At 43.2% G+C, this 25,396-nt stretch overlaps 1 protein-coding gene across 1 annotated transcript; it reads right to left on the reverse strand.

Annotated features, from left to right (window-relative positions):
* Positions 1–1,351: 1,351 nt before the first annotated feature.
* On the reverse strand, positions 1,352–15,062 carry LOC140856002 (uncharacterized). Its single transcript, XM_073253190.1, has 3 exons — positions 14,907–15,062; positions 12,114–12,440; positions 1,352–1,900 (listed from the first exon to the last, which is right to left on the reverse strand). The coding sequence occupies exons 1-3, from the start codon at positions 15,060–15,062 to the stop codon at positions 1,352–1,354; spliced, it is 1,032 nt and encodes a 343-aa protein (XP_073109291.1).
* Between the last annotated feature and the right edge of the window lie 10,334 nt (positions 15,063–25,396).

Here is a 25,396-nt window from a genome sequence, read left to right on the forward strand (position 1 = left end):
AGCCCTGCCTCTAAGTTGCCAAAGTTTGTGCACCAAATTATGGATTGAGGGTCTTATAAGTTAGCCCTCACCTGTTAGACATAGTTCTGGTTAGAGAAATTTCTTATAGTGAAAAAATTATAGATCATTCATGATGTTGGAACCAGCAGGGATTAGTGAATCTGAGCATTTGTATTGATATACAATGACAATATTACAATATCATTGATGATATATGCGCAAATTGATAGAGTTTCAAGGTCTGAGGAGTGGAGTCCCATCGAGTTGCTTGAGCCGATAGGTCCTCAGATGTACTACCTCATCCACTTATAAGGACCTTCCCAGTTGGGTGATAATTTTTTCTGCTCAATGGGCTGTGAGACTTTGGCTCACCACAATACCAGGTTACCAACTCGAAATTCCTTGATTTTGACCTAGACATTGTAGTACCTAGCCACCCTCTAGTGAAGGCAGTCATTCTGATAGCAGCATGCTTCGTGCTTTCTTCGATCAAGTCGAGGTTGGCTCGAAGCCATATAGAGTTGGTATCTTTATTATATTCCTTGATTATGAAAGATGGAAGCCCGAATTCCATAGGGATGACTGCTTCAGTCCCGAATGCAAGGTTGAAAGGAGTCTCGTCTGTTGAAAGCCTCTGAGTGGTTTGATAGGCCCACAATACATAATGAAGCTCGTCCATCCAGGACCCCTCAGTTTGGTCAATTTTGACCTTCAAGCCTTGTAGGAGAGTTTTGTTGGTCACCTTCACCTCTCCATTCACCTGCGGATGGCCAACTGAGGTAAAATGGTACTCTATTCCATATTCTCTACAGAATTCATGAAGTCAGGCACCACTAAACTATCTACCATTATCTGTGATCCGTACTCGACGAAGGCCATAGCCGTAGATGATTGATTTTCAAACAAAATCTTTCACTTTCACCTCGGATATATGAACCAGAGGTTCGGCCTCGATCCACTTTGTAAAATAGTCGATGGCCACCCACAGAAATTTGCGCTAACTAAATGCAAGATGGAAAGGACCAAGGATATCCATCCCCCACTGAGCGAATGTCTATGGGGTGCTGATGGAAGTTAAAAGCACTATCGGTTGATGCTGAATATTGGAGATCCTCTGACATCGATCATATTTTCTGATGAAGGCACCTGCATCCTACTGCATAGTTGGCCAATAATACCCTTACCGATGGATTTTGTAAGAGAGGGACCTACCCCCCAAGTGGCTTCCACAGATTTCTTCGTGGACCTCTTATAGCATATAATCTACCTCGAATGGGTGTAGAAATTTCAGGAGAGGCAGAGAGAATGACCGCTTGTATAGCTTATTATTGTGCAAGATATAGTGAGCGGCCTATTTTCTTATCTTACAAGCTTCCTTGCGATCAGTGGATAGCTTGCCTGACCTGAAGTACTTCAGCAGGGGATCAATCCAGCAAGGTTCTTCATCAACTTGCTGGACAATGAGAGGCTCCTCAAGGGTCGAGACTTTGAGCACCTCGAAGTAGGTCCCATTCTCTAAGTCAGTGGGCAACAAGACTGCTAGCTTTGATAGTGCATCTGCCCTAGCATTGTCTGCTCTGGGGACCTGTTGAATGTCAAAGCTCAGAAAGACTGAGGTTAAATCCTTTACCTTCTGAAGATACTTCTTCATATTCTCCTCTCGTGCCTCGTATCTATCCTTTATGTGCCCCACCACCAACTGAGAATCACAGAAGACCTTCAAGTGCTGAGGTCCAGCTTCTCTTGTCACCTTGAGACCGGCAAGCAGAGTTTCATATTCTACCTCATTATTGGTGGCTTGAAATTTAAAGCGCAGTGTGTATCTTGTAACATCACCTTCAGGATCAGTCAAGATCAGTCTGACCCCAACTCCAGAAGCATTCGACAAGCTATCAACATGCTGTAGGAATCAGATCTAGGGTTTCAGGGTTAGATCTTGAAACTTTTTCAAGATCATACAGCGGAAGACTAAAATAAATTAAAATTATTTTTTAAAATCAGAGAATTCTTAAATCTAAGATCCTATTACATGATTATTACATAGCATTAAATTAAAAATTAAAATATATAAATATAGCATGAACTACATGTTGATCATATCAACATGTTTCTATACTACATCTAATGTATGTATTAAACAATAGATCAGAATTATTACCTTGCAAGTTAGATGTTCTAACCTCGCTGATCCGGGCTTAAGGATGATGTTGCAAGCCGCACATGCGTCTGGCCTCTAGGAGTCATCCACACGAGCCCACGAATCTCGATTAGAAGTCCTGCTTCAGGAAATCAGCATAGTATGCTAGTACTGCGCTGATCCTTCTTTGATGGTTGATCAGGTACCTCCTTCTTCTTGATTTGGACTCTTCCAAAGATGGAAAGTAGAAGGAGGGGTTTCAGATCTGAGACACTCTCAGAAAACTCAAGATGGAGGGAGGAAAGATATGAAAACAAACAACCCTAGAAGAAGACCCTCTTCTTCTTCTCGTTTCTCTCTCTAGACACCCTAACTTGTATCTTTTATATCTTCACGACCCAAAGGTCTTTCTCTCTGATTTTTGGATGGCTCAAAGGTCTCTCAAATCTCTATCTTCTCCAAAAATTTTATAAAGAAACTCATTTTATATAGAGAGATATGATAGAGTCCTTGTCTAGGTCAAATACCTAGTCAAGGCTTATCCAAACATGGCAAGTTAAGGGGCGCCCAACTCTTGAGCACCTCCTCCTTATTTTTGTGCATGGATCACCAGAAAAGGGTGCATAATGTGTACCCTAAAATCCATAAAAAATATTAAAAAAAAATTGGATAGATTCGGTGCAAAATTGAAAGAGTTTTGGATTTTAAAAACTCTATCTCATAGGATTCGAAATCCAAACTTATTCCTTTTTGATTTGATCCAAACCACCTTCCATGTAAGAAAGAAGAGAGGAGACCTTTTGTGAACATGAGAAAGACCTGGGAGAGGGCTTTTGTCATACAAAATAAGAGAATATTGGCTTTGAATGAGAGAGAGGGCGTGGGGAAGGCTTATATGGTGCAAGGTGGAATCCTAGTCTTACTAGGATTCTATCTTATGACTTGTTTTAATTTGATTTCTCAAACCAAATCAAACCAAAATTAGATCAATCCAATTAAAATAGGTCTTAACCCAATTAAAAACTTAATTTAATCATATTAAATTAGATTTAAATTAGATTTAATTTTCTAATCAAATTAGAAATTAGATTGACCCAAGTCCTAGTTGAACTAGGACTAGTTTTTTCTTGCACTTGGCTTATCCAATAAACCAATTGGACTTGATCCAATCAAGTCCAAAATAAATCTAATTAAATCATATTTAATTAGACTTAATCTCAGCCTATTGGCTTAATCAAATTAAGCCAATTAGCAATCGAATTGCTAATCGATCCTCCTGTAATACTTGCACTGGGTTAAATGTCAATCGTATTGATCATTTAACCCTAGAACGATTCTTAATCATTGATCAACCATCCGATCGGATCATGAACTCTAATGTGTGTGACCTCATAGGTCCGAACCTAAGCCGGTAGCACAGGAACAAATTTTTATACCAATCGAAGTGACCATCTAGTAATGGTATCCGACGACCAGATAGGTCGAATGTGTAGAACAACATCCTTAGAACCCATGCAGATATAGTTTTCATATAATTCATCCCCTTGACCAAAATGATCATAGGATACCCCAGAGTTCAACTGTCAACTCTGATCAGGTTGTCCACATTGTATTTCAAAATATCAAATCCATCTGATGGATTACCCTGGTCAAGATTTTGCTAAATTGAAATACAGCGACTCATTCTTCTCCAACTCTTGGAGTGGTCAATCCCATCTCGATCACACTCTGACTTCACAAGTACTTGAATGTGCCCAGAAGCTTTCCATCCCTGAATTAAAAATTTAGTTAGTCCAGTACCAAAGCACAGTGAGTTACTTGCAAGTCACTGAGGCGATCTCAAGTCTAAGGGACACTTATACCTATATCCCATCAGAGACATTCTCGACAGCAGAATACTCTGGAGTTGGTCACGTTCAATGATGATGTACCAGTACATCTCACCTGTATGCCATACCAATGTCTCCACACTCTTTGGTTAAGAGGACAACCAACCCATATGGCCTACAGCGACCTATTCTCGATAGAAGCTGTCGTCCTTATTAACAGCCTATCATTTGGTCGTGAACTGTTTTAAGGACTAATCGATAAATCCTTTCTTTATCGAATCTAAATAGTCCTAAGAACTTCATCATAACAACGGAGTTCATTAGAAGATGAAAGCTTATGATGAAAATGTCAAATATATTTTATTTATTAACAAATCAATTACAATACTTGGTTGCGCAACTGTCAACAGCTTGACGATTGGCTTTTTGGGATACATTTTTCAACAACTCCCACTTGTCCTAAAGTCACTCGGCACAGTATCTAATACCCATCTTCGACTTGTGGTTGTCAAACTCCTTTATCGTCAGGGCTTTAGTGAAGGGGTCGGCCAGGTTCTCCTTTCCATCGATCTTCTGAAAGTCGATGTCACCTCGATCTACGATCTCTCGGACCAGGTGGAAGCGGCGCAAGATGTGCTTCGTCCGCTGATGTGCTTTGGTTTCCTTTGCCTAAGCTATGGCACCAGTGCTGTCGCAGTAGAGCAGGACCGGACCATCGAGGAAGGGTGCTACTCCGAGCTCGTTGATGAATTTTTTCAGCCACACAGCTTCCTTCGCGGCATCCGATGCTGCGATGTACTCCACTTCACAAACAGAGTCCACCACAGTATGTTGCTTGAAACTCTTCCAGCAGATGGCTCCATCATTCAGAGTAAAGATATAACCCGACACGCTCCTGCTGTCATCATGGTCAGATTGGAAGCTAGAGTCTGTGAACCCCACAAGTTTTAGATCTAACTCGCCATAAACCAACCATTGGTCCTTAGTATTTCTCAAATACTTAAGGATGGCTTTAACCACTTTTCAGTGATTTTCTCCAGGATCAGATTGGTATCTACTCACTACTCCTAGTGAGTATGCCACATCTGGTCTTGTACATATCATGGCGTACATGATAGATCCCACGGCTGAAGCATATGGGACTCTACTCATACGTTCTCTCTTTTCAGGAGTTGTCGGACAATCCTTCTTAGAGAAAAAAATTTCTTGGCCTATCGGTAGATAGCCCTTCTTGGAATTCTCCATGCTGAATCTCTTCAGTACAGTGTCTATGTACATGGACTGGGATAACCCAAGCATCTTTTTAGATCTATCCTTATAGATCTTCATCCCTAGGATGTAGGATGCTTCACCCAAGTCCTTCATGGAGAACTATGATGACAACCAAACTTTTATTCCCCATAGTGCGGGGATGTCATTTTCGATTAAGAGAATGTCATCCACGTACAAGATAAGGAATACCACAACTGGACCATTTGCCCATTTATAGATGCAGGGCTCTTCTCCATTCTTAATGAAGCCATACATTTTGAGCACCTTATCAAAATGCATATTCCAACTCCGAGAAGCTTGCTTCAATCCATAAATGGATCTCTGAAGCTTGCATACCTTGGACTCATCTGTGGATGTAAACCCCTCAGGTTGTATCATATACACCTCTTCGGTCAGCTCTCCATTCAGGAAAGCTGTCTTTACATCCATCTGCCAGATCTCATAATCTAGATGGGCAGCTATTGCAAGCATTATCTGAATGGATTTGAGCATTGTCACAGGGAAAAATATCTCGTCATAGTCAATACCATAACGTTGACGATACCCCTTAACGACCAGATGGATTTTATAGGTCTCCACCTTTTCGTCTGTGCCCCTCTTCCTTTTGAAGACCCATTTACACCCAATGGGTTTAACCCTTTCAGGTGGGTCAACCAATGTCCATACATCGTTGACCTTCATGGACTCCATTTCAGATTTCATGGCTTCAAGCCATTTCTCAGAATCAGATCTCCGCATTGCATCCATATAGGTGATCGGATCCTCATTATTCTCATCAAGTTTGATGGGATCACCGTTTCGGATCAAGAAATCATAGTATCTATCCGGCTGACGTGGTACTGTACTAGATCGCCTTAATAGTGCAGGTACATTGGGCTTCAGATCTGATCTAATCATATCCGACTCAGGTTCAGCTATTGGTGTCGGTCCTTCTACCTGTTGAACTTCATCAAGTTCAACCTTAGAGGCAACGATTCCTTCACCAAGGAACTCCTTTTCTAAAAAGAATTGCCTTAAGGCTGATGAACACCTTTTGTTCATCAGCATGGTAGAAAAAATATCCTTTTATCTCTTTGGGGTACCCTATGAATGGGCATTTGTCAGACCTAGGTCCAAGTTTGTCTGTGACTAATCATTTGACATAGGCCGGGCACCCCCAGATCCTAAGGTGTGAAAGTGCTAGCTTACATCCCGTCCATATCTCATATGGAGTCTTAATTACAGACTTACTTGGAATCCTATTTAACAAATAACAGATCGATTCCAGTGCATATCCCCAGAAGGATATCGGCAAGCTAGCAAAACCCATCATGGATCGGATCATGTGTAACAGAGTCCGATTCCTCCTTTCAGACACATCATTATGCTGTGGTGTTCCTGGAGGAGTCCATTGGGAGAGAATCCCATTCTCTCCTAGATATGTGAGAAATTTACTAGAAAGGTATTCTCCTCCTCGATCAGATCGAAGAGTTTTAATACTCTTCCCAGTTTATTTTTCTACTTCACTTCGGAATTGTTTGAACATTTCAAATGAATCCGACTTATATTTCATCAGATAGACATATCCATATCGGGATAGGTCATCCGTGAAAGTTATGAAGTAGAAATATCCACCTCTAGCACTGGTGCTCATAGGCCCGCATACATCAGTATGTACTAGGCCCAAGAGCTCAGTAGCTCTCTCACCTTTTCCAGTAAAAGATGACTTGGTCATTTTACCAAGAAGACAGAATTCACAGGTTGGAAGTGATTCACAATCACTGACTTCGAGGATTCCCTCTTGAGTCAACCTGTTTATTCTGTTCTTGTTTATATGACCTAGCCTATAGTGCCATAAGTAGATATCTGACACACTATCTAATCTAGGGTGCTTGCCAGTAGAATAGACTCTTATCGGGCTTGATCTTTCTGGTCTGACCCTGCACAGATGTCCCAGCCTGAACTTGCACCTTCTTCACTTTCTTCTTCTTGTTCTTCTTCCCTTTCTTAAAGGGTCGAGAACCAAAAGATGATCCTCCCACTAAGTTCACCGACTCCTTATGGAGTTGGTGATCTTTCTCAAAGTTCTGAAGCAACCCCAGTAATCCGTGGTAGTTTACTTCAGGCTTTGTCATTCTATAATGAGTGAGGAATGGGAGATAAGACTTGGGCAGTGAGTTCAGTATTGCATCTTTCCCAAGCTGCTCATGCAAGGGAAAGCCGAGCTTGCTCAATCGTTCCATCAGCTCGATCATGTACAATACATGATCAGTGACAGAGGCACCATCCCGCATTTTGGAGTTGAAGATGGCGCAACTAGTCTTGTGCCTCTCCACATCATCGGGTGTGCCAAAGGCATCCTCCAACACTTGAAGCATGTCTTTTGGCTGAGCCGTCTCGAATCTGCGACTGAACTCGTCGCTCATGACAGCCAACATGATATAGCGCACCGTGGTCCAGTCACTGAGCCACTTCTGGTAAGTGTCTCTGACTGTTCCACGTGCATTGATAGCTGGCTCCTCAGATGCAGGATCCATTATCATATATAGGATCCGTTCATGCTCCAGGACAATCTTCAACTTTCGGTACCAGCTACCGAAGTTGGATCCCACCAACTTATCATTGTCCAACAATATTCGGAGCGATAGGAAAGTGACCATATTTGCACAAAGGAGAACCATAACCTAATTAGTAATTGATTCATTAAACCTAAAGATTTGGACGTTAATCAAAAAGTTTCTCCCACTATTTTATTCGAATTGGTAGCCTCTACCTCCAATTCGAGGAATTACTCTAATTCCTTAGTGAGTACTAGAATCCACTTAGACTGCACACAAGCCCAACTTTGGTTGGCCAACCCATGTACATCTAAGGGTAGGTTCAAAACCAATTATTTTTCTAAACAATTTCTAGTAATTTTAATTTTGCCCCAGAAACCTAATCAGTAGGCTTTGGCCTCCACTGTAAGGATCCGGTTAGGTCCAACCATTAACATGATCATACTTGGTGTATCTAACCAACGAATGATTAAGCCCAACTTTGGTTGGCTCACCTAACCACCATTAGAGAGACACTTTCAAGTTGTCATATGATGAGTGATAATTCCATTAGTCAACAAGCACTAGGCCTTTGGGTCTGCAATGATTATTGAGTTAATGGACTCATTATCAAATACCTTAATGAGAGGCTATGACTCAGTTATCTTCATAAATTTATCATTTTAAGGATCTAATAATTTTAGAAGATTTAAATAATATAGAGGATGAGGTCAGATGAACCAGCTTATCATGATCCTCCCACTGGCTTCACCAAGTCAGCTTAAGGGAGACCATTAAAAGGGCTGGTCTAGGAGCACCTAAATCAGTCACACTGATTTATCTAGCTAACATGGGTCAGCTCGAATAGTCAAGTGATCCGATCAAAATATAATTTCACCAAGAGGCTAGGTAAGTTCGATCAGTGGGAGGGTCTGCCAAAGCTTGCCTTAGACACCATCAAAAATGGCTAGGTAAGCGGGCTCCCAATTAAAAATCACTGGTCTGATTTACCTTAGACACCAACTGGTTTAATTAGTTTCGATTAGATCAACCTAACAGTTCGTGCTAGACCACTTAGCCAAGAATCAAGTCCATTTGGTTCTCATTAAAGACATGGACTTGACCAACTACAACTATTGTAATTGATCTAGAGAATCCTTGACCTAATCTAAGACAATAATTGATTAGATTTAGTCAATTCTCTAATTAAGTCCATCTTCAATCTAACCATAGGTCTAACCCAATTAATGGACCTAATTCCCACTAACCCATTAACCCAATGTGTTATGGTTTGTATCTTAGGTTCTTCAATTCACAATCCTAGAACCTAATCAAACAACTTCTTAATTCTTAATTAAGTTTTGGGCTGAGGGTTGGGTTCGACTTTTCAAAAAATAATTTTCATATTTGTAAAATAATTTTATAATATGATTCTACCAACCATATTACATGTTTGATTCATAATCAAGATACAAGTGAAATAAACATGAAACTACTTTAGATCTAATCTAAATAGGTTCATGTAATTGAAACAGTTTCAACTTTAAACAATTTTTTTGCACAAAAATTATTAACAAAGAGATTTTATTTTAGATTTAAACATCTTTTAAATCTAATAAATTATAAATTTAATCTAGATCATATCTAATAAATTTATGATTAAAGATAGATCTACACAAACTAGGACAACCTTTGCACTGTAAGGGGTAAACCTTACAGCAGGACAACCTTGCAGTTCGTGATTGATCTAAAATTTTAATTTTAGATTTAATAATCAGATTATAAATTAGATCTAATCTAAAAAATAATCTAAGTATGTATAAATAATCATGTAATAAAAAATCTAGGCTCTGATACCAATTGTAGGAACCAGATCTAGGATTTCAGGGTTAGATCTTGAAACTTTTTCAAGATCATACAGCGGAAGACTAAAATAAATCAAAATTATTTTTTAAAATTAGAAAATCTCTAGATCTAAGATCTTATTACATGATTATTATATAGCATTAAATTAAAAATTAAAATATATAAATATAGCATGAACTACATGTTGATCATATCAACATATTTCTATACTACATCTAATGTATGTATTAAACAATAGATCAGATCTATTACCTTGCAAGTTAGATATTCTAACCTCACTGATCCAGGCTAGAGGATGATGTTGCAAGCCACACATGCGTTCGGCCTCTAGGAGTCATCCACACGAGCCCACGAATCTCGATTAGAAGTCCTGCTTTAGGAAATCAGCACAGTATGCTAGTACTGCGTTGATCCTTCTTTGATGGTTGATCAGGTGCCTCCTTCTTCTTGATTTGGACTCTTCCAAAGATAGAAAGTACAAGGAGGAGTTTCAAATCTGAGATGCTCTCAGAAAACTCAAGATGGAGGGAGGAAAGATATGAAAACAAACAACCCTAGAAGAAGACCTCTTCTTCTTCTCATTTCTTTCTCTAGATACCCTAACTTGTGTCTTTTATATCTCCACAACCCAAAGGTCTTTCTTTTTGATTTTTAGATGGCTCAAAGGTCTCTCAAATCTCTATCTTCTCCAAAAATTTTATGAAGAAACTCATTTTATATAGAGAGATATGATAGAGTCCTTATCTAGATCAAATACCTAGTCAAGGCTTATCCAAACATGGCAAGTTAAGGGGTGCCCAACTCTTGAGCACCTCCTCCTTATTTTCATGTATGGATCATTAGAAAAGGGTGCATAATGTATATCCTAAAATCCATAAAAATTCCAAAAAAAATTTGAATAGATTCGGTGCAAAATTGAAAGAGTTTTGGATTTTAAAAACTCTATCTCATAGGATTCGAAATCCAAACTTATTCCTTTTTTATTTGATCCAAACCACCTTCCATGTAAGAAAGAAGAGAGGAGACCTTTTGTGAACATGGGAGAGACCTGGGAGAGGGCTTTTGTCACACAAAATAAGAGGAGATTGGCTTTGAATGAGAGAGAGGACGTGGGGAAGGCTTATGTGGTGCAAGGTGGAATCCTAGTCTTACTAGGATTCTATCTTATGACTTGTTTTAATTTGGTTTCTCAAATCAAATCAAACCAAAATTAGATCAATCCAATTAAAATAGATCTTAACCCAATTAAAAACATAATTTAATCAAATAAAATTAGATTTAAATCTGATTTAATTTTCTAATCAAATTAGAAATTAGATTGAGCCAAGTCCTAGTTGAACTAGGACTAGTTTTTTCTTGCACTTGGCTTATCTAATAAACTAATTGGACTTGATCCAATCAAGTCCAAACCAAATTTAATTAAATTATATTTAATTAAACTTAATCTCAGCCTATTGGCTTAATCAAATTAAGCCAATTAGCAATCGAATTGCTAATCGATCCTCCTGCAACACTTGCACTGGGTTAAATGTTAATCGTATTGATCATTTAACCCTAGAACGATTCTTAATCGTTGATCAACCATCCGATCGGATTATGAACTCTAATGTGTGTGACCTCATAGGTCTGAACCTAAGTCGGTATCACAGGAATAAATTTCTGTACCAATCGAAGTGACCATCTAGCAATGGTACCCGACGACCAGATAGGTCGAATGTGTAGAACAACATCCTTAGAACCCATGCGGATATAATTTTCATATAATTCATCCCCTTGACCAAAATGATCATAGGACACCCCAGAGTTCAACTGTCAACTCTGATCAAGTTGTCCACATTGTATTTCAAAATATCAAATCCATCTGATGGATTACCCTGGCCAAGGTTTTGCTAAATTGAAATACAACGACTCATTCTTCTCCAACTCTTGGAGTGGTCAATTCCATCTCGATCACACTCTGACTTCGCAAGTACTTGACTGTGCCCAGAAGCTTTTCATCCCTGAATTAGAAATTTAGTTAGTTCAGTACCAAAGCACAGTGAGTTGCTTGCAAGTCACTGAGGCGATCTCAAGTCTAAGGGACACTTATACCTATATCCCATTAGAGACATTCTCGACAGCAGAATACTCTAGAGTTGGTCACGTTCAATGATGATGTACCAGTACGTCTCACCTGTATGCCATACCAGTGTCTCCACACTCTTTGGTTAAGAGGACAACCAACCCATATGGCCTACAGCGACCTATTCTCGATAGAAGCTGTCGTCCTTATTAACAGCATATCATTTGGTCGTGAACTGTTTTAAGGACTAATCGATAAATCCTCTCTTTATCGAATCTAAATAGTCCTAAGGACTTCATCATAACAACAGAGTTCATTAGATGATGAAAACTTATGATGAAAATATCAAATATATTTTATTTATTAACAAATCAATTACAATACTTGGTTGCTCAACCGTCAACAGCTTGACGATTGGCTTTTTGGGATACATTTCCCAACACATGCAGCATCCATAACTCCTCAGGATCCGATCCTATGTCTGTTTCTTCACCCTTTGAGTTTTTACCAGCTTCCAAGCACTCGACAGGCTTTGAGCCTACCCCATCTTGTGAGCTCTGCTTATTCGGGATGGTACATTCAAGAATGAAGTCTGCCAGCACCTGGGCCTTGATAGCAGGCCTTAGATGGTAATGCACATCCAGCTCAGCAAGTTCTAGGGCCCACTTTGAAATCCGCTTTGAGGTATCCAGATGGTGGAGAACGGCCTTGATCTGTTGATTTGTGAGCAGCATCACTATATGAGCCTGAAAATAAGGCTGCAGTTTTTTTGCCATGACAACCAATGCAAAAATCAACTTTTCAAGCTTAGAGTATCTGATCTCTGTATCATGAAGGACTTTATTGGTGTAATATATGAGCCTCTGAACTCATCCTTCTTCCCAAATGAGAACTGCACAGATTGCCACTGGAGAGACAGTGAGGTACAGCAGTAGTTCCTCACCAGGTTGAGGATTTGTGAGCAGTGGTGGAGAACTGAAATATTGTTTTAACTCCTCAAATGCCTTTCAACATTCAATGGTCCATTGGAAGTCTTTTGGCTGCCTGTGGGTCTGAAACAATGGAAGACACCTTTCTATTGATCTAGAGATGAAGTGGTTGAGAGAGGCGATCCTGCCAGTGAGATGCTGCACCTCTCCAACTATTTTTGACAAGTCATCTCAAGGATTGTCTTTATCTTCTCGAGATTCATCCCAATGCCCCTTCATGAGATCATGAATCTCAAAAATTTTTTGATGATAACTCCAAAAGCACACTTCACTGGATTCAGCCTTATCTAGAATCGACGGAGGGTGCTGAAGGTCTCCTAGAGGTCTGCAATGTGGTCTAAGACTGCACAGCTTTTGACCAACATATCATCTACATATGCCTTCATATTACGGTCGAGTTGATCTTTAAAGATCTTATCCACCAGCTGCTAATAGTTAGCCCTTATATTTTTTAAACCAAAGGACATCATTCTATAACAATAAAGCCCATGATCAATAATAAAGGCTATTTTCTTCTCGTCTTTAGGTACCATCCAGATTTGATTATAGCCAGAAAAGGTATCCATGAAGCTGAAGAGCTCATGTCCAAAAGTAGCATCCATCATCTGGTCTATCCGAGGTAATGGATAGCTATCTTTCGGATAGGTCTTGTTCAAGTTGATGAAGTCGATGCACATGCATCACTTTCCATTTGTCTTTTTGATCAGGACAACATTTGCTAGCCAATTCAGGTACATTGCTTCTCAGATGAAGCTAGCTTTGAGCAGTTTATCTACTTCTTTGGATATGGCCTTCTAGTGCTATGGGGCAAAGCTCTACTTCTTTAGTTTAACTGGATGGTAGGTTAGGTCCACCTTCAGATGATGGGACATCACCTCAGGGTCAATACTGGACATGTCTGCAATCGGCCAGACAAAAAGATCCATATTTTCTTGCAAAAGAGCAGTTAACCGATCCTTCATTACCTCATCAAGGTGTAAGCCAATCTTTATTGTTTGTTAGGGATTTTTCTTCCTCAGTGGAATCTCTAAGAGGTCCTCGAATGGCTAGGCTCATTCCTCGGATAGATCATCTTAGGCATCCAACCCAATAGGAAGCTCGAGTTGGGCCCTTGCCTGCGATGGCTGGCCTTTTGCTTGAAGTTTTGCAGCAAAGTATTATCGAGCCATGACCTAGTTGCCTCTGATCTACCCCTCTTCATTTGGTGTTGAAAACTTCATCATCAAGTGGTAGCTCGACACCATGATTTTTAAAATCTACAAGCTCAGACGGCCAAGGATTGTATTATATACTGAAGAGAGCTTGACCACCAAGAAGTCAACTTGGATCATCGTCCGCTTTGGTGCAGTACCCACAATAAGAGGGAGCTTAATCATCCCCTTCAAAATCATCAAACTTTCAGAGAAATTCTGAATCGGGGTGTTAAATCTAGTTAGCTGGTTTAGGATGAATCCCATTTGGATAAAAATAAAAAAATATAAAATATCGATCGAGCTTTCATTATCAATGAATACATGGTGCACATTAAAATCGACAATATTTGGTATTACAACCACCCATCATTGTACGGAGCAAGCACAACCTCAGCATCTCGCTCAGTGAAGACGATGGCATCCTCACCCTCATCTTCGAGTCTTGGCCTCTTCATCTCTGAAGGCTCCACCGACTCAGATGATCTGCCAGTTATCATATGGATTTCACCATGGATGGGTCAGTCTTCAACTACTACTGATCCCCCTACTTTCTATCTCACTAGCTACATTGATGCTGACCACAATTGAGGCAAAGGGAGTGGCTACTGAGGTAGAGGAGGTGGCCGCTGAGCTCCTAGAGGAGGTCGCTGTGGAGGTGCTCTCTTCTGGATGAAGTGATTCAGCCTCTCCTACCTGATGAGCCTCTTAATCTCATCATGGAGCTGTAGGCAATCTTCAGTATCATGATTGTGGTCACGATAATAATAGCAGTACTTATTCGAATCGCGACGGTGCTCTGACATCATCTACATCTGTGGAGGCTGGGGTAGGTCAGCCCAAATTTTCATCAATGCCTCCCCTCTAGAAATAGTTAAGCATGTGTAATTATTATAACGCCCAAGGGGGAGGGTCACCGATCCCTCCTCTGAGGACTTCGAGATCGACGGTTTTGGCCTCTGTTCTTCTACCTATGGAATGGGGATCAAGAGTGCTAGTGGTTTCTCCCATCTCACCTTGGAGAGTGCTTCTTATTCTATCCTACCGCAATAGAACTAGCATGGGTCTCTTCTACAAAGGCCTCCTTCATGCGTGCATACTTCTCCGCACAGACAAGCATATCTGAAAAATCTGAAGGATAAGTCTTGGTTAACAACTTCTTCAAGTCGTTCTTCAATAGGTCGCCCATCATTGCAGCCATCGCGATCGACTAGTCCAGATCTCAAACCTCCAGGGTCACCGCATTGAAATAGTTGATAAAGGCACAAATCGACTCGCCCTCCTTCTGCTTGATGGTATGGAGGCAGTCGAATCACTTCTACTATCGTCGGCTGCTGACAAAGTGGCCAACAAAAGATCAACAGAGATCCTCAAAGGAGTGGATGGAAGCCGACTTCAAACTAGAGTACCATTATCGAGCTGCCCCCTTGAGAGTTGGAAGGAACACTCGACAGAGGATTGCATCAGATGCCCCCTAAAGGAGCATGGCTGCCTTGAAGGTTTCCAATTGATCGATGGGGTCGGTGGTTCCATCATAGATCTCGAGCTGAGACAGCTTGAAGTGCCAAGGAAGTGGCTCCTGCACTATCCTCGAGATGAAGGGCGGCTTATTATTATACCCTTCATAGGGCAATGCTGAGGAGTGATTATTATTGAGTGTATTTTTTATTCTCTTCTCCATCTATTTATCGAGAGCCTAAAATCATCTTTTGATATCGAGATCTCGGGCGGTGCAGGCCTCAGAGTACTGCAGAGCATGATGACCAAGGGTTGAATCATGCCTTGATCGCAAACTGATAGATCTCCGTCTGGTTGACTGATGGCTCTGATAGATGTGTCTCCTCTTCGAGCTCTAAGGAGGCACATGCAACTCTAGTTGTGGCAGCAGTTGAGGAGTCGAGTGCGGAATCATATTTGGTGGGGGCACCACCGTGGGAGCCATCGATGGTGCCGCTTAGAGGGCCATCGGTTGCACCATTAAAGGAGGTGCAGGGGCAACCTGAGTAGGCTGCGGCACCATTGGAGGAGGCACCAGAACAATCTGGACCGTCTGAACGGTGGCTATCAGATTTTGAACCCACTGAAAGAGCAGGTTGAATTGATCCATCGTGACTAGCGATGGCTGGGCTGGCAGGGAAGTCTCAATCGTCGGTTGCTACGTCCGACTGTTAGCATGACTCTCCACCCGTCAAGAGGCGACAGCATTGGAGAGCTGAGATAATGTTTGTCTTGGAGGCATAATGAAGATTACGCCCTTCCTCTATCTATTGCTGCTTGATTTAGTTAGGGTCAGAGAGAAGGCAACTGAGCCTCGCACAGAACTGATGATGCTAGAGTGACCTGCAAAACAAATCCAAATCGAAGGTTTTTGCTCTGACGAGGATCCTCCAATGCTCAAGCCAGATTCAGAGAACAACAGAAATAGCAATGAGTTCTCTGAGAGGGGTTGATTAACTTATTTTATCCTCGAGATTTTGGTTGCTTATATAGAAGGCTGTCGAACAACTAATCGAATAGTCATGGGATCATGCGATCTCGAGATCATAGGACTGTTGAACATGCTATTACGGATGAGATAATTTAGCCTTCAATCACTCCCATGAGATTAGAAGAATCAGTTACGCTTGAGTCTATCCACTCAGGGTGGATAGCTGTCGTGCAAATCATGAGGTGAGCTGACTGTGCCAACAAGAACAACCCATGCACTAATACATTGGCTCGTCGAGGCAACAGGAGAGGTCGGACAGACCATGCAGTAGACAAGGTGTAAGTAGCTCTGCTCTATATACAGCTTCACACTTTAGTCCCGGTGATAGCTTAAAGATCTGAGATGTCCTATGGTTGTCCCGCCAATCTGAGGTACTCACGATAACCACCGTAACAGTACCTATTCGATGCAAATAGATCTATAAAAGAAAAATAGGTACGGATGAAAAGATAGAGACCTATACAACTAGGCTTGTGACAAAAGATTATAGTCAACATAAAGGTATTGACTATCAGGATACCTTTTCATCTATGGCCATGCTAAAATCTATTCTCACATTACTTTCTATTATAGCTTTTTATGATTATGAGATATAACAGATAGATATGAAAATTATATTTCTGAATGGATATCTTGAGAAAGATATATATGTAGAGCACCTTTTGGATTTTACTTCCAGCGATGAAGATCACAAAGTCTGCAAGCTGCATAGATCTATATATGGACCAAAGCAAGCATCTCGAAGTTGGAAGACTCATTTCGATGATGTGATCAAATCATTTGATTTCGTTAAGAATGAGAAGGAATCTTGTATTTTAAGAAGGTCAATGAGAGTGCTGTCACATTCTTCATACTGTATATGGATGACATTCTTCTTATTGAGAATGATGTTCCTATAATGACTTCGGTTAAGAAATGGTTGCCCAAAGAATTCTCCATGAAAAATCTAAGAAAAGTATCTTATATTCTGAGAATAAAAGTCTATAAAAATAGATCTAAAAAGATACTTGGCCTTTCATAAAAAATATATTGAGAAAAGGTGCTGAAGAGGTTCAGCATGAAAAACTATAAAAAGATATTATTATCCCTTAGGCATAGTATTAATCTCTTCAAGAAAATGCATCCCAGCATATCTAAAGAGATACAGCGTATGAGCAAGATCCCTTATGCTTCGACTATAGGGAGTCTTATATATGCTATGTTATATACACGACTGATATGATCCTTACTATGAGTGTCATGAGCAGATATCAGTCAAATCTAGATGAAGAATACTAGATAATTGTGAAAAATGTCCTTAAGTATTTGAAAAGAACTAAAGACTTGTTCTTGATTTTTAGAGGAGGATCTAAGTTATGGGTTGAAGGATACACTGACTCAAATTTTATGTTTGATATTGATGATAGAAAGTCTACATCAGATTGTGTGTTCTTATGCAATAGTAGTTCAACAAATTGGAAGAGTTCCACATAATCGATCATTGCTGACTCTACTATGGAAGCTGAGTATATCGCTATCTCAGAAGCTGCAAAGGAAGCCTTTTGGTATAAAAAGTTTGTTGCAAAATTTGATGTTATATCATTAGATGCCATCACATTATACTGCGACAATAATGGCACTATAGCCCTAGCTAAGGAGCCTAAATCTTATCAAAAGTCCAAGCATATTGAGTGGCATTTTCATATCATACATGACTACCACGAGAAGAAATATATTGAGGTGCAGAGAGTAGACTTTACGGACAACATGGCAAACCCATAAATTAAGCTACTTGCCAGCAGAAGACTGAAGCCCACCTTGAGAAGATGAGACATATATATATGACAAATTAGCTTTAGTGCAAGTAGAAGATTATTAGATGTATAATCTAGAAGCCAATTTGACAGGCACATTGTATTATTCTAGAACATAAAATTGGATTTTTTTTTCTTATTTTTGTGTTATGTTTCCTTGAATCATCCAAATAATTAATGAGATGATGATGCATATTCTCAAAAGTTGAAAATTTGAGATGTGTCATTGATGATTAATTCTTAAATTGCTCCTGATTGATGGATCATCATGAAAACAGTGATTGATTTGATAAGATTGGTGCATGGATCGTATCCTTTTGGATAGATGAATCTCAAGTTTACAGTGTAGAGACACTGAAGCGAGTGTACAGATGATTGTTAGAGAATAATGATACTGAGTGTGATCAGTATGAGAAGTCATTTGAATGTCTACTCACTCGTCAGTGACTTTTTCGAGGTTGCAGTAGTGTAAGTGGTTCTTTAACCTGCTGTTGCTCAGCTATGCAACCCAAGAGGGGGGTGAATTGGTTTTTTAAAATTTTAAAGTTAATTTAGAGCCACAAGATTAAGTAATAAGAAGTAAGTTATATGTAGTAAGTGATTTAAGCAAGGTGTAGAAATGAGATTCAAGAATGCAAGAAAATAAAAAAATTTAGAAAGAGAGCAAGTAAGTACAATACAAATAATCAAGATTTATAGTGGTTCAGCACCAACCTTACACCTACATCCACTCTCAAGCTCCTACTTGAGAATTTAAATCCACTAAAATATATTCAACAAGAATACAACGTCGATACCTCTGACTCTAGCTATCCCAAGCTAGAACATTTATTTTTCAGATACAAGCCAATCCAATACAATCTGATTCAAGGTTCAAATCAACCTATCCAAGTTTTGAAATCCTTCTAAAACTAAAGATCAAGACAAAATAGAGTATATGAGTTCATCACACAAAAATATAAATTTAGCTCCTTTAATGAGCAAATAAAATTTTAAATACACTTTACACAATAAGAAGGAAGCTTTTGTGATTTTTCTCAAGATGGTTGAAGACTTGAATGAGCTCTTGAGGGGTTGGTGAACTTGAATTGAAAGTTTCTTTTGCTTGAAGAGGTCTTTTTGCCTAGGACTGAAATGAATACTTGAAAAATCTTTTTTCTTTTCTTCTTTTTCCCACCTTTAAGTAACTTATAGCTTCAATAGATGGTAGAGATAAATTTGGACTGAAATAAAGCTGTTGGAGATCATTAAAAGAACATTAAATACTACCAAAAAGAACTAAAAACTAGCTGTTATGAAAGTTTTCGTCACAGGGGGTCGACTCATGGGGTCGACCTCTGCACAGGGGTCGACTCATGGGATCGATCTCTGTGGCACAGAACAGAAAATCACTATTTTGTATCTTTGACCTGTACAACAATAAAAGTCGACTCATAGGGTCGACTCTTTTGGGTGTGCCAGCCAAAAATAGTATGCCATTCAGCCCCTTTTGATAGAAGTCGACTCATAGGATCGACCCAATTCTTTAAACTTGAATTTTTCTCAATATATCCATCCAAAAAGTATGAAATTGCCTCCAATAGATCACAAATCTTCTATTCTTACTCTTGAGACTTTCGAATTAGAACTTGATAAAATTATGATTTTGCCCCTGAAATACAATAAATCTTTTTCCAAGCCAAAATCATTAGTAATCCCTCAAATGTATTGTAATCATCAAAATCAATTCATAGAGCAACAATCTCCCTCTTTTTGATGATGACAAAATACTTAAGCAAAAGCAAAACATAACATATATAAAGCATTAAACAAGAATTTCAAATTTATGAAGATGCATCACTTAAACATTATAGCCAATTATTTGAATAAAATGCATCATGAGTAGTTTAAAAATTAGTGTTAAGTAGCTTATAAGATTATTTTCTTTTGATAAATTTACTTTGACAATTTTGCTTATGGCTCGATTTTAGATAATTTTACTTATTGCTCGATTTTATTCCTCTACTCTCCCTTTTTGACAACAACAATTAAGATCATTACTCCCGCTTTTTAAAAAAAAAATGAAAGAGACTCTTCCTCACTATAGCAATCATAAAGGATATTTCAATTTGCTCATTTAGAGGATATTGCCATTCATAATATTTCATAACACGTATATAAGGCATTTTTCATATCATATAATTAAGACACTTCAATTTATGCCATTCATAATATTTCATGTTGCTGCAAAAATCTGCTTGCGCCAGAGAAGCTGGAGTCGGGGAAGCCGCGGTCGCCGCCGGGACCTGCAAGGGAAGTCTAAACCGGAGATGGGGTTGCTCCGGCAAGACCCTCCAACGCTCAAGTCAGTTCTCTGCCTCAACAAGAATGGAGTGCTCGAACGGAGAATTTAGCAGAGTTTTGAGATAAGAAATGAGCTTAGAGAATAACGTATCTGGATCCCCCCCTTTTTATAGGCGGAGGAGGTAACGGATTGATGGCGACACCTGTAACCGTCTGGTAGTAGGCCGCCCGTGGTCAGGAGAATTTATTGCGAGGGGTAGTGGAGCGGAATCGTGGTCATCACCGCAGCTCGCCACGTGGAATCAGTTGCAGGGAGTGGAGCAGCGCCCGTTGTCGTGACTTGCCAGCGGATGGGAGAATCGCCCGGTATCCATCGCAGGAGGTGGAGCAGGTTTGTGGCCATTATTGCGGCCTGCCAGGGGGTAGTGGAGCTGTGCGGAATCTGCCACAGGAAGTGGAGCAGGGCGGCGACGGTTACTGCGGCTTGTCAGGGAATGATGGAGCTGCGCGGAATCCGTCACAGGAAGTGGAGCAGGGTCGTGGCCATTTTGGTGGCCTGCCAGGGGGCGCGGATCTGTTGATTGAAGCTCGACGACGGTCGGAGCCCGGCCTCTGTAGAGGTCCGGGAGAGGTCCTCCCGACGGCTGGGGTCGTGGGTGGAGTCTGACTTCCGTGGGAGTCCGGGCGGAACCCTCTCAGAGCTGAAGTTGCGGGCGGAACCCGGCTCTCGTAGGAGTCCGGGCGGAGTCCTCTGCAACCAGAGTTAGAGGTGAAGTCCGGTTCCCGTAGGGGTCCGGACGGAGCTTACCAGCAGTTGATACTGAGAGCGGAGCCTGGCTCCCGTAGGAGTCCGGGTGGAGCTGTGCTGCAGTTGATGTCAGAGGCAGAGTCCGGCTCCCGTAGGAGTCCAGGCGGAGCCGTGCTACAGTTGATGTCGGAGGCGGAGTCCGGCTCCCGTAGGAGTCCGGGCGGAGCCGTGCTGCAGTTGATGTCGGAGGCGGAGCCCGGCTCCCGTAGGAGTCCGGGCGGAGTCCTCTGCAATCAAAGTTAAAGGTGAAGTCTGGCTCTCGTAGGAGTCCGGACGGAGCTTACCAACAGTTGATGCTGAGAGCGGTGCCTGGCTTCCGCAGGAGTCCGGGCGGAGCCATGCTGCAGTTGATGTCGGAGGTGGAGCCCGGCTCCCGTAGGAGTCTGGGCGGAGCCGTGCCGAAGTTGATGTCGGAGGCGGAGCCCGGCTCCCGTAGGAGTCCGGGCGGAGCCGTGCTGCAGTCGGCGGCGGAGCCCGGCTCCCGTAGGAGTCCGGGTGGAGTCCTCTGCAATCAAAGTTAAAGGTGAAGTCCGGCTCTCGTAGGAGTCCGGACGGAGCTTACCAGCAGTTGATACTGAGAGCGGAGCCTGGCTCCCGCAGGAGTCCGAGCGGAGCCATGCTGCAGTTGATGTCGGAGGCGGAGCCCGGCTCCCGTAGGAGTCCGGGCGGAGCCGTGCTGCAGTCGGCGGTGGAGCCCGGCTCCCGTAGGAGTCCGGGCGGAGCTGTGCTGCTGTCGATGTCGGTGGTGGAGCCCGACTCCCGTAGAAGTCCGGGCGGAGCTGTGCTGTTGTCGATTCCACTGAGGGTTTCGATTGTGGGTATTTTATACCCAACACCAGTCCCCCTACTTCCGAGTTTGAATTTCAAGCGAAGAAAGTATACAGAGAGAGAGATGGGTACAGCCGAAATCGTCCTTTCGAATCCTGCGCAATGCCGCCTCCAGATATTTTGGCATTAGATGAGCGCGTGCCGGAGTCTTTTCGAATTGGAGCGGTACGAGGGGATGCTTCGAAAATCTCGCAGGTACACTGGCCTAGGTATGGTGCAATTATGATCCTGCCAACCGTCAGCCGCTTTTAGCCGTCTGCCAAGGGGAGTGGGACACGTGTCGGATGCGGACTGGCCAGGGGGATTCGCGATCATTATGACGTCGGATCCCAGGGTCTATTTAAACCCATCCTCTCCCCTTCAGGCGTCCTACTCCATTCCTGAGTTTTCGCTAGTGTCTGTCTTCTCTTCGAGAGCCTTGCTCTAGTGAGCGTCTTCTCGAGCCGTAGGCGCCTCCCGTTCCTCGTCCCCCAGGTCCCCAGAGCAATATAGGTTATTGCCAACCTTCTTCTCATCGCCTAGGGGCTTCTCCTCTCTTCATTACTTTTGTGCCTCCCTCCGAGTTAGCCTTCGGCGTCTCGTTCCCCTTTCGGTCTGTCTTTTTAGGGTCCTTTAGATCCTTCCTTCGAAACTACTCAAAATGTCTTCTGACTCTTCTGCTCCCGGCAGTTCTGAGAGTTCTTCCGCTTCAAACCCCCAGGTCGCTGTCTCTGCGGACGAGCCTGCGTCCGGGGCAGGGCCTCGCCCGGTTTTTGCACCGGGCGCTATTCCATGTTCGTCGACTTCGGATGAACTCCTTCTGATAAGGGTTCGGTATGGGGTTCCTCCGGAGTATGACCTGGAGCTACCTGGCCCCTCTGATCGGGCCAGCACTCCTCCTCCTGGTCGCTTCTGTTTGTATCAGGAAGCATTCCGTGCCGGACTCCGGCTTCCGCTTCCTATCTTCGTTGCTGCCTTCTTCCGCTTCTTAGACATTTCTCTCGCCTCCGTGGCCCCGAATTCCTTTAGGTTTTTGATAGGGTTTCTCTCCCTCTGCCATATAGCCGAGGTCCAGCCGTCCCTCTCCTTGTTCAGACATTTTTATACCTTCAAACGCCATCCTTCGGCGAAGGACTGGTGGTACTTCTCCCTCCAGTTTGGTAAGAGGGGGTTGCTGAAGGGCGCCCCTTCTTCGATTCACAATTGGAAGGAGAAATTTCTCTTCGTCCACTGCCCGACCCTGGAACTGGGCCTACCCCCTTGGGGGTCTCTGAGGGATTCCGTCCGTCGGGCTCCCAGCCTGGGGGAGGACGACCTTCAGGCCACCCAGAAGCTCCTAACTTATCCCGCTCCTTCCCTTCCTAATCTTCTGAGGGAGCAGCTTCTTTTCAACATCAGCCTGAGCCCTCAGGATCCAGCAAGTATTCATCTTATCTTTTCTTTTCTTGCCTTCCTCTTCTTCTTCTCTTTACTTTTTCCTTCCCGCTCTTTTCTTTCTCTCTCTTTCTCTCTTCTTCTTTTTTTTCTCTCTCTTTTTTTTTTTTTAGCAATGGACGCCGAAGCAACGCGGATGCTCGCCAGGGGCAAGAGGGCTCAGAAGAGGAAGGACGCGACGGCCTCCGGATCGGCGAAGAGGGCCAGGGCGGAGGAGACGAGCTTGGCTGCGCCCGTCCAGGCGGCCCCGGCCATCGATATTCCTTCAGATGCCGAGCCAGTGGCCCCCCGGGCTTCCTCGAGGAGCCCACCGACTGGGGCCCCCGCTCCGGGGGTTCGCCCCACGGAGGCGCCCGCCACGGGGAGGAGGAGGAAATCGGTGGCTCGCAGGGCGAGTAGCCACCGAGCCGCTGCAGACGAGTCCGTCTGCTCCGAGGGGGGATCAGAGAACCCCTTCAACGACAAGGACTTGATCAGGCGGCTGCTCGATGGCTGCATCCTGTCCGACGTCGTGGAGAGGATCGACCGCGCCGATCCCGAGCAGCGGGCTTGGGACTCTTTGGGGTCCTTCCTCGAGGTAAGCGGATGTTTATTTGCACGGTCACTCAGCCTTTGTTGTAATTCTCTATCCGTCCTTGCAGATTGGGCACCAGCTCTTCGCCTATGTCGAGGCGACGAGCCGCATGAGAAGGGACCTCCTTCAGGCGAAGGAACGCCGCCAGGCCGAGGTTGCTTGCCTCCAAGCGAAGACGGCCGAAGTAGCCGCCCTCCAGGAGGCCCTGGAAAGAGAGAGGCAAGCCCGGGAAGAGGAGAGACAAGCCCGGGAAGAGGAGAGACGAATCTTGGAGGAGTCGGTGAGGAAGGCGGAGGCCGAGGTCGCCCATTTGGTCGAGCAAACTCCGATTCTGGTCTCGAAGGCCAGGGCCCTTGCGGTGGAGGAGTTCAAGGCTTCCGCGGAGATGAGAGAACTGAACGTCCAGTTCGGCCAGGAGGCGTTCACTAAGGGGTTCGAGCTCTGCCAAGAGAAGGTGGCCAGCAGATACCCCGACCTCGATCTCGGCTTTCTTGAGGAGTCTGAAGACGAGGCCGGCCCTTCGTCCGCCGCCACCGCAGTCGCACCCCCCGCGCCGAGTCCTCCACCTCCTGCCCCTGAGGTCTGAGACCTCTGATCTTGTGCCCTTATTTTGTCGCCATATTTCCTTTCTGTTTGTCTTCAAAATTATTCAATCAATAAAGTCGAATTTCTTGTTGTGGATGGCCTCTCCTTCCCCCACCTCCTCCTTTCTGCTTTTCTTCTTGTAATGAGTCGATCTTTGACGCTTGCACCTTCCGATGGCAGTGCCCTGCTGAAGCACTCCCCTTGCCTCTGGGGGTCCCGCTGAAATCAACAATCCAGCGGCTGAAAAAGGAGGTCCTCTACCTGACGAAGAAGTTGAAGAAGTCGGAAGGCGAGCTCCGCAAGTCGAGAGAATGCCATTCCGAAGCCGCCGCTGAGGCTGCCCACTTTAGGAGTCTCCAAGTGAAGGCAATCATGGATTACAGCTGGAGGAAGGCGAACTTCACAAAGGAGCTCGAAGAATGCAAGAAGAGCGCCAGCGACCGAACTTGGGCTCAAGAGGCCAGGATCAGCGCCCTTAAGGTGGAGCTATCAGCTGCGAAGAGGAAGATCGGCCAGTTGGAGGGAAACACATCCCGGCTCCTCGCCCAGGTTGATGATGAACAGAAGTGGTCGCAGAAGGTCTCCGACCTCCAGAAGCAGCTTCAAGACGCCGAGATGAGCCACGACGTGCAGCGGGCCAGCTGGCGTCGGCAAGTGGAAGAATACAAAGGGAGATTCTGGAAGGCGGCTGACGAGGTCGTTCGTCTCCAGAGGCAGCTGGTTAATAGGGCACAGCTTACCTCTGCCCAAGATACCGAAGAGC

The sequence above is a fragment of the Elaeis guineensis genome, chromosome 1 (genome assembly GCF_000442705.2).
Source record: "Elaeis guineensis isolate ETL-2024a chromosome 1, EG11, whole genome shotgun sequence".
Lineage (NCBI taxonomy): Eukaryota > Viridiplantae > Streptophyta > Magnoliopsida > Arecales > Arecaceae > Elaeis > Elaeis guineensis.

What these genes read in the sequence shown, in the direction of transcription:
- LOC140856002 (XM_073253190.1), bottom strand. Translation starts at nt 15,062, where the DNA reads ATGGCTGCAATGATGGGCGACCTATTGAAGAACGACTTGAAGAAGTTG. An exon ending in CCCATGCTAGTTCTATTGCG is followed by an intron (nt 12,441 to 14,906) that starts GTAGGATAGAAT and finishes AAAAAACTGCAG; the next exon opens with CCTTATTTTCAGGCTCATAT. An exon ending in TGCTGCATGTGTTGGGAAAT is followed by an intron (nt 1,901 to 12,113) that starts GTATCCCAAAAA and finishes TGATTCCTACAG; the next exon opens with CATGTTGATAGCTTGTCGAA.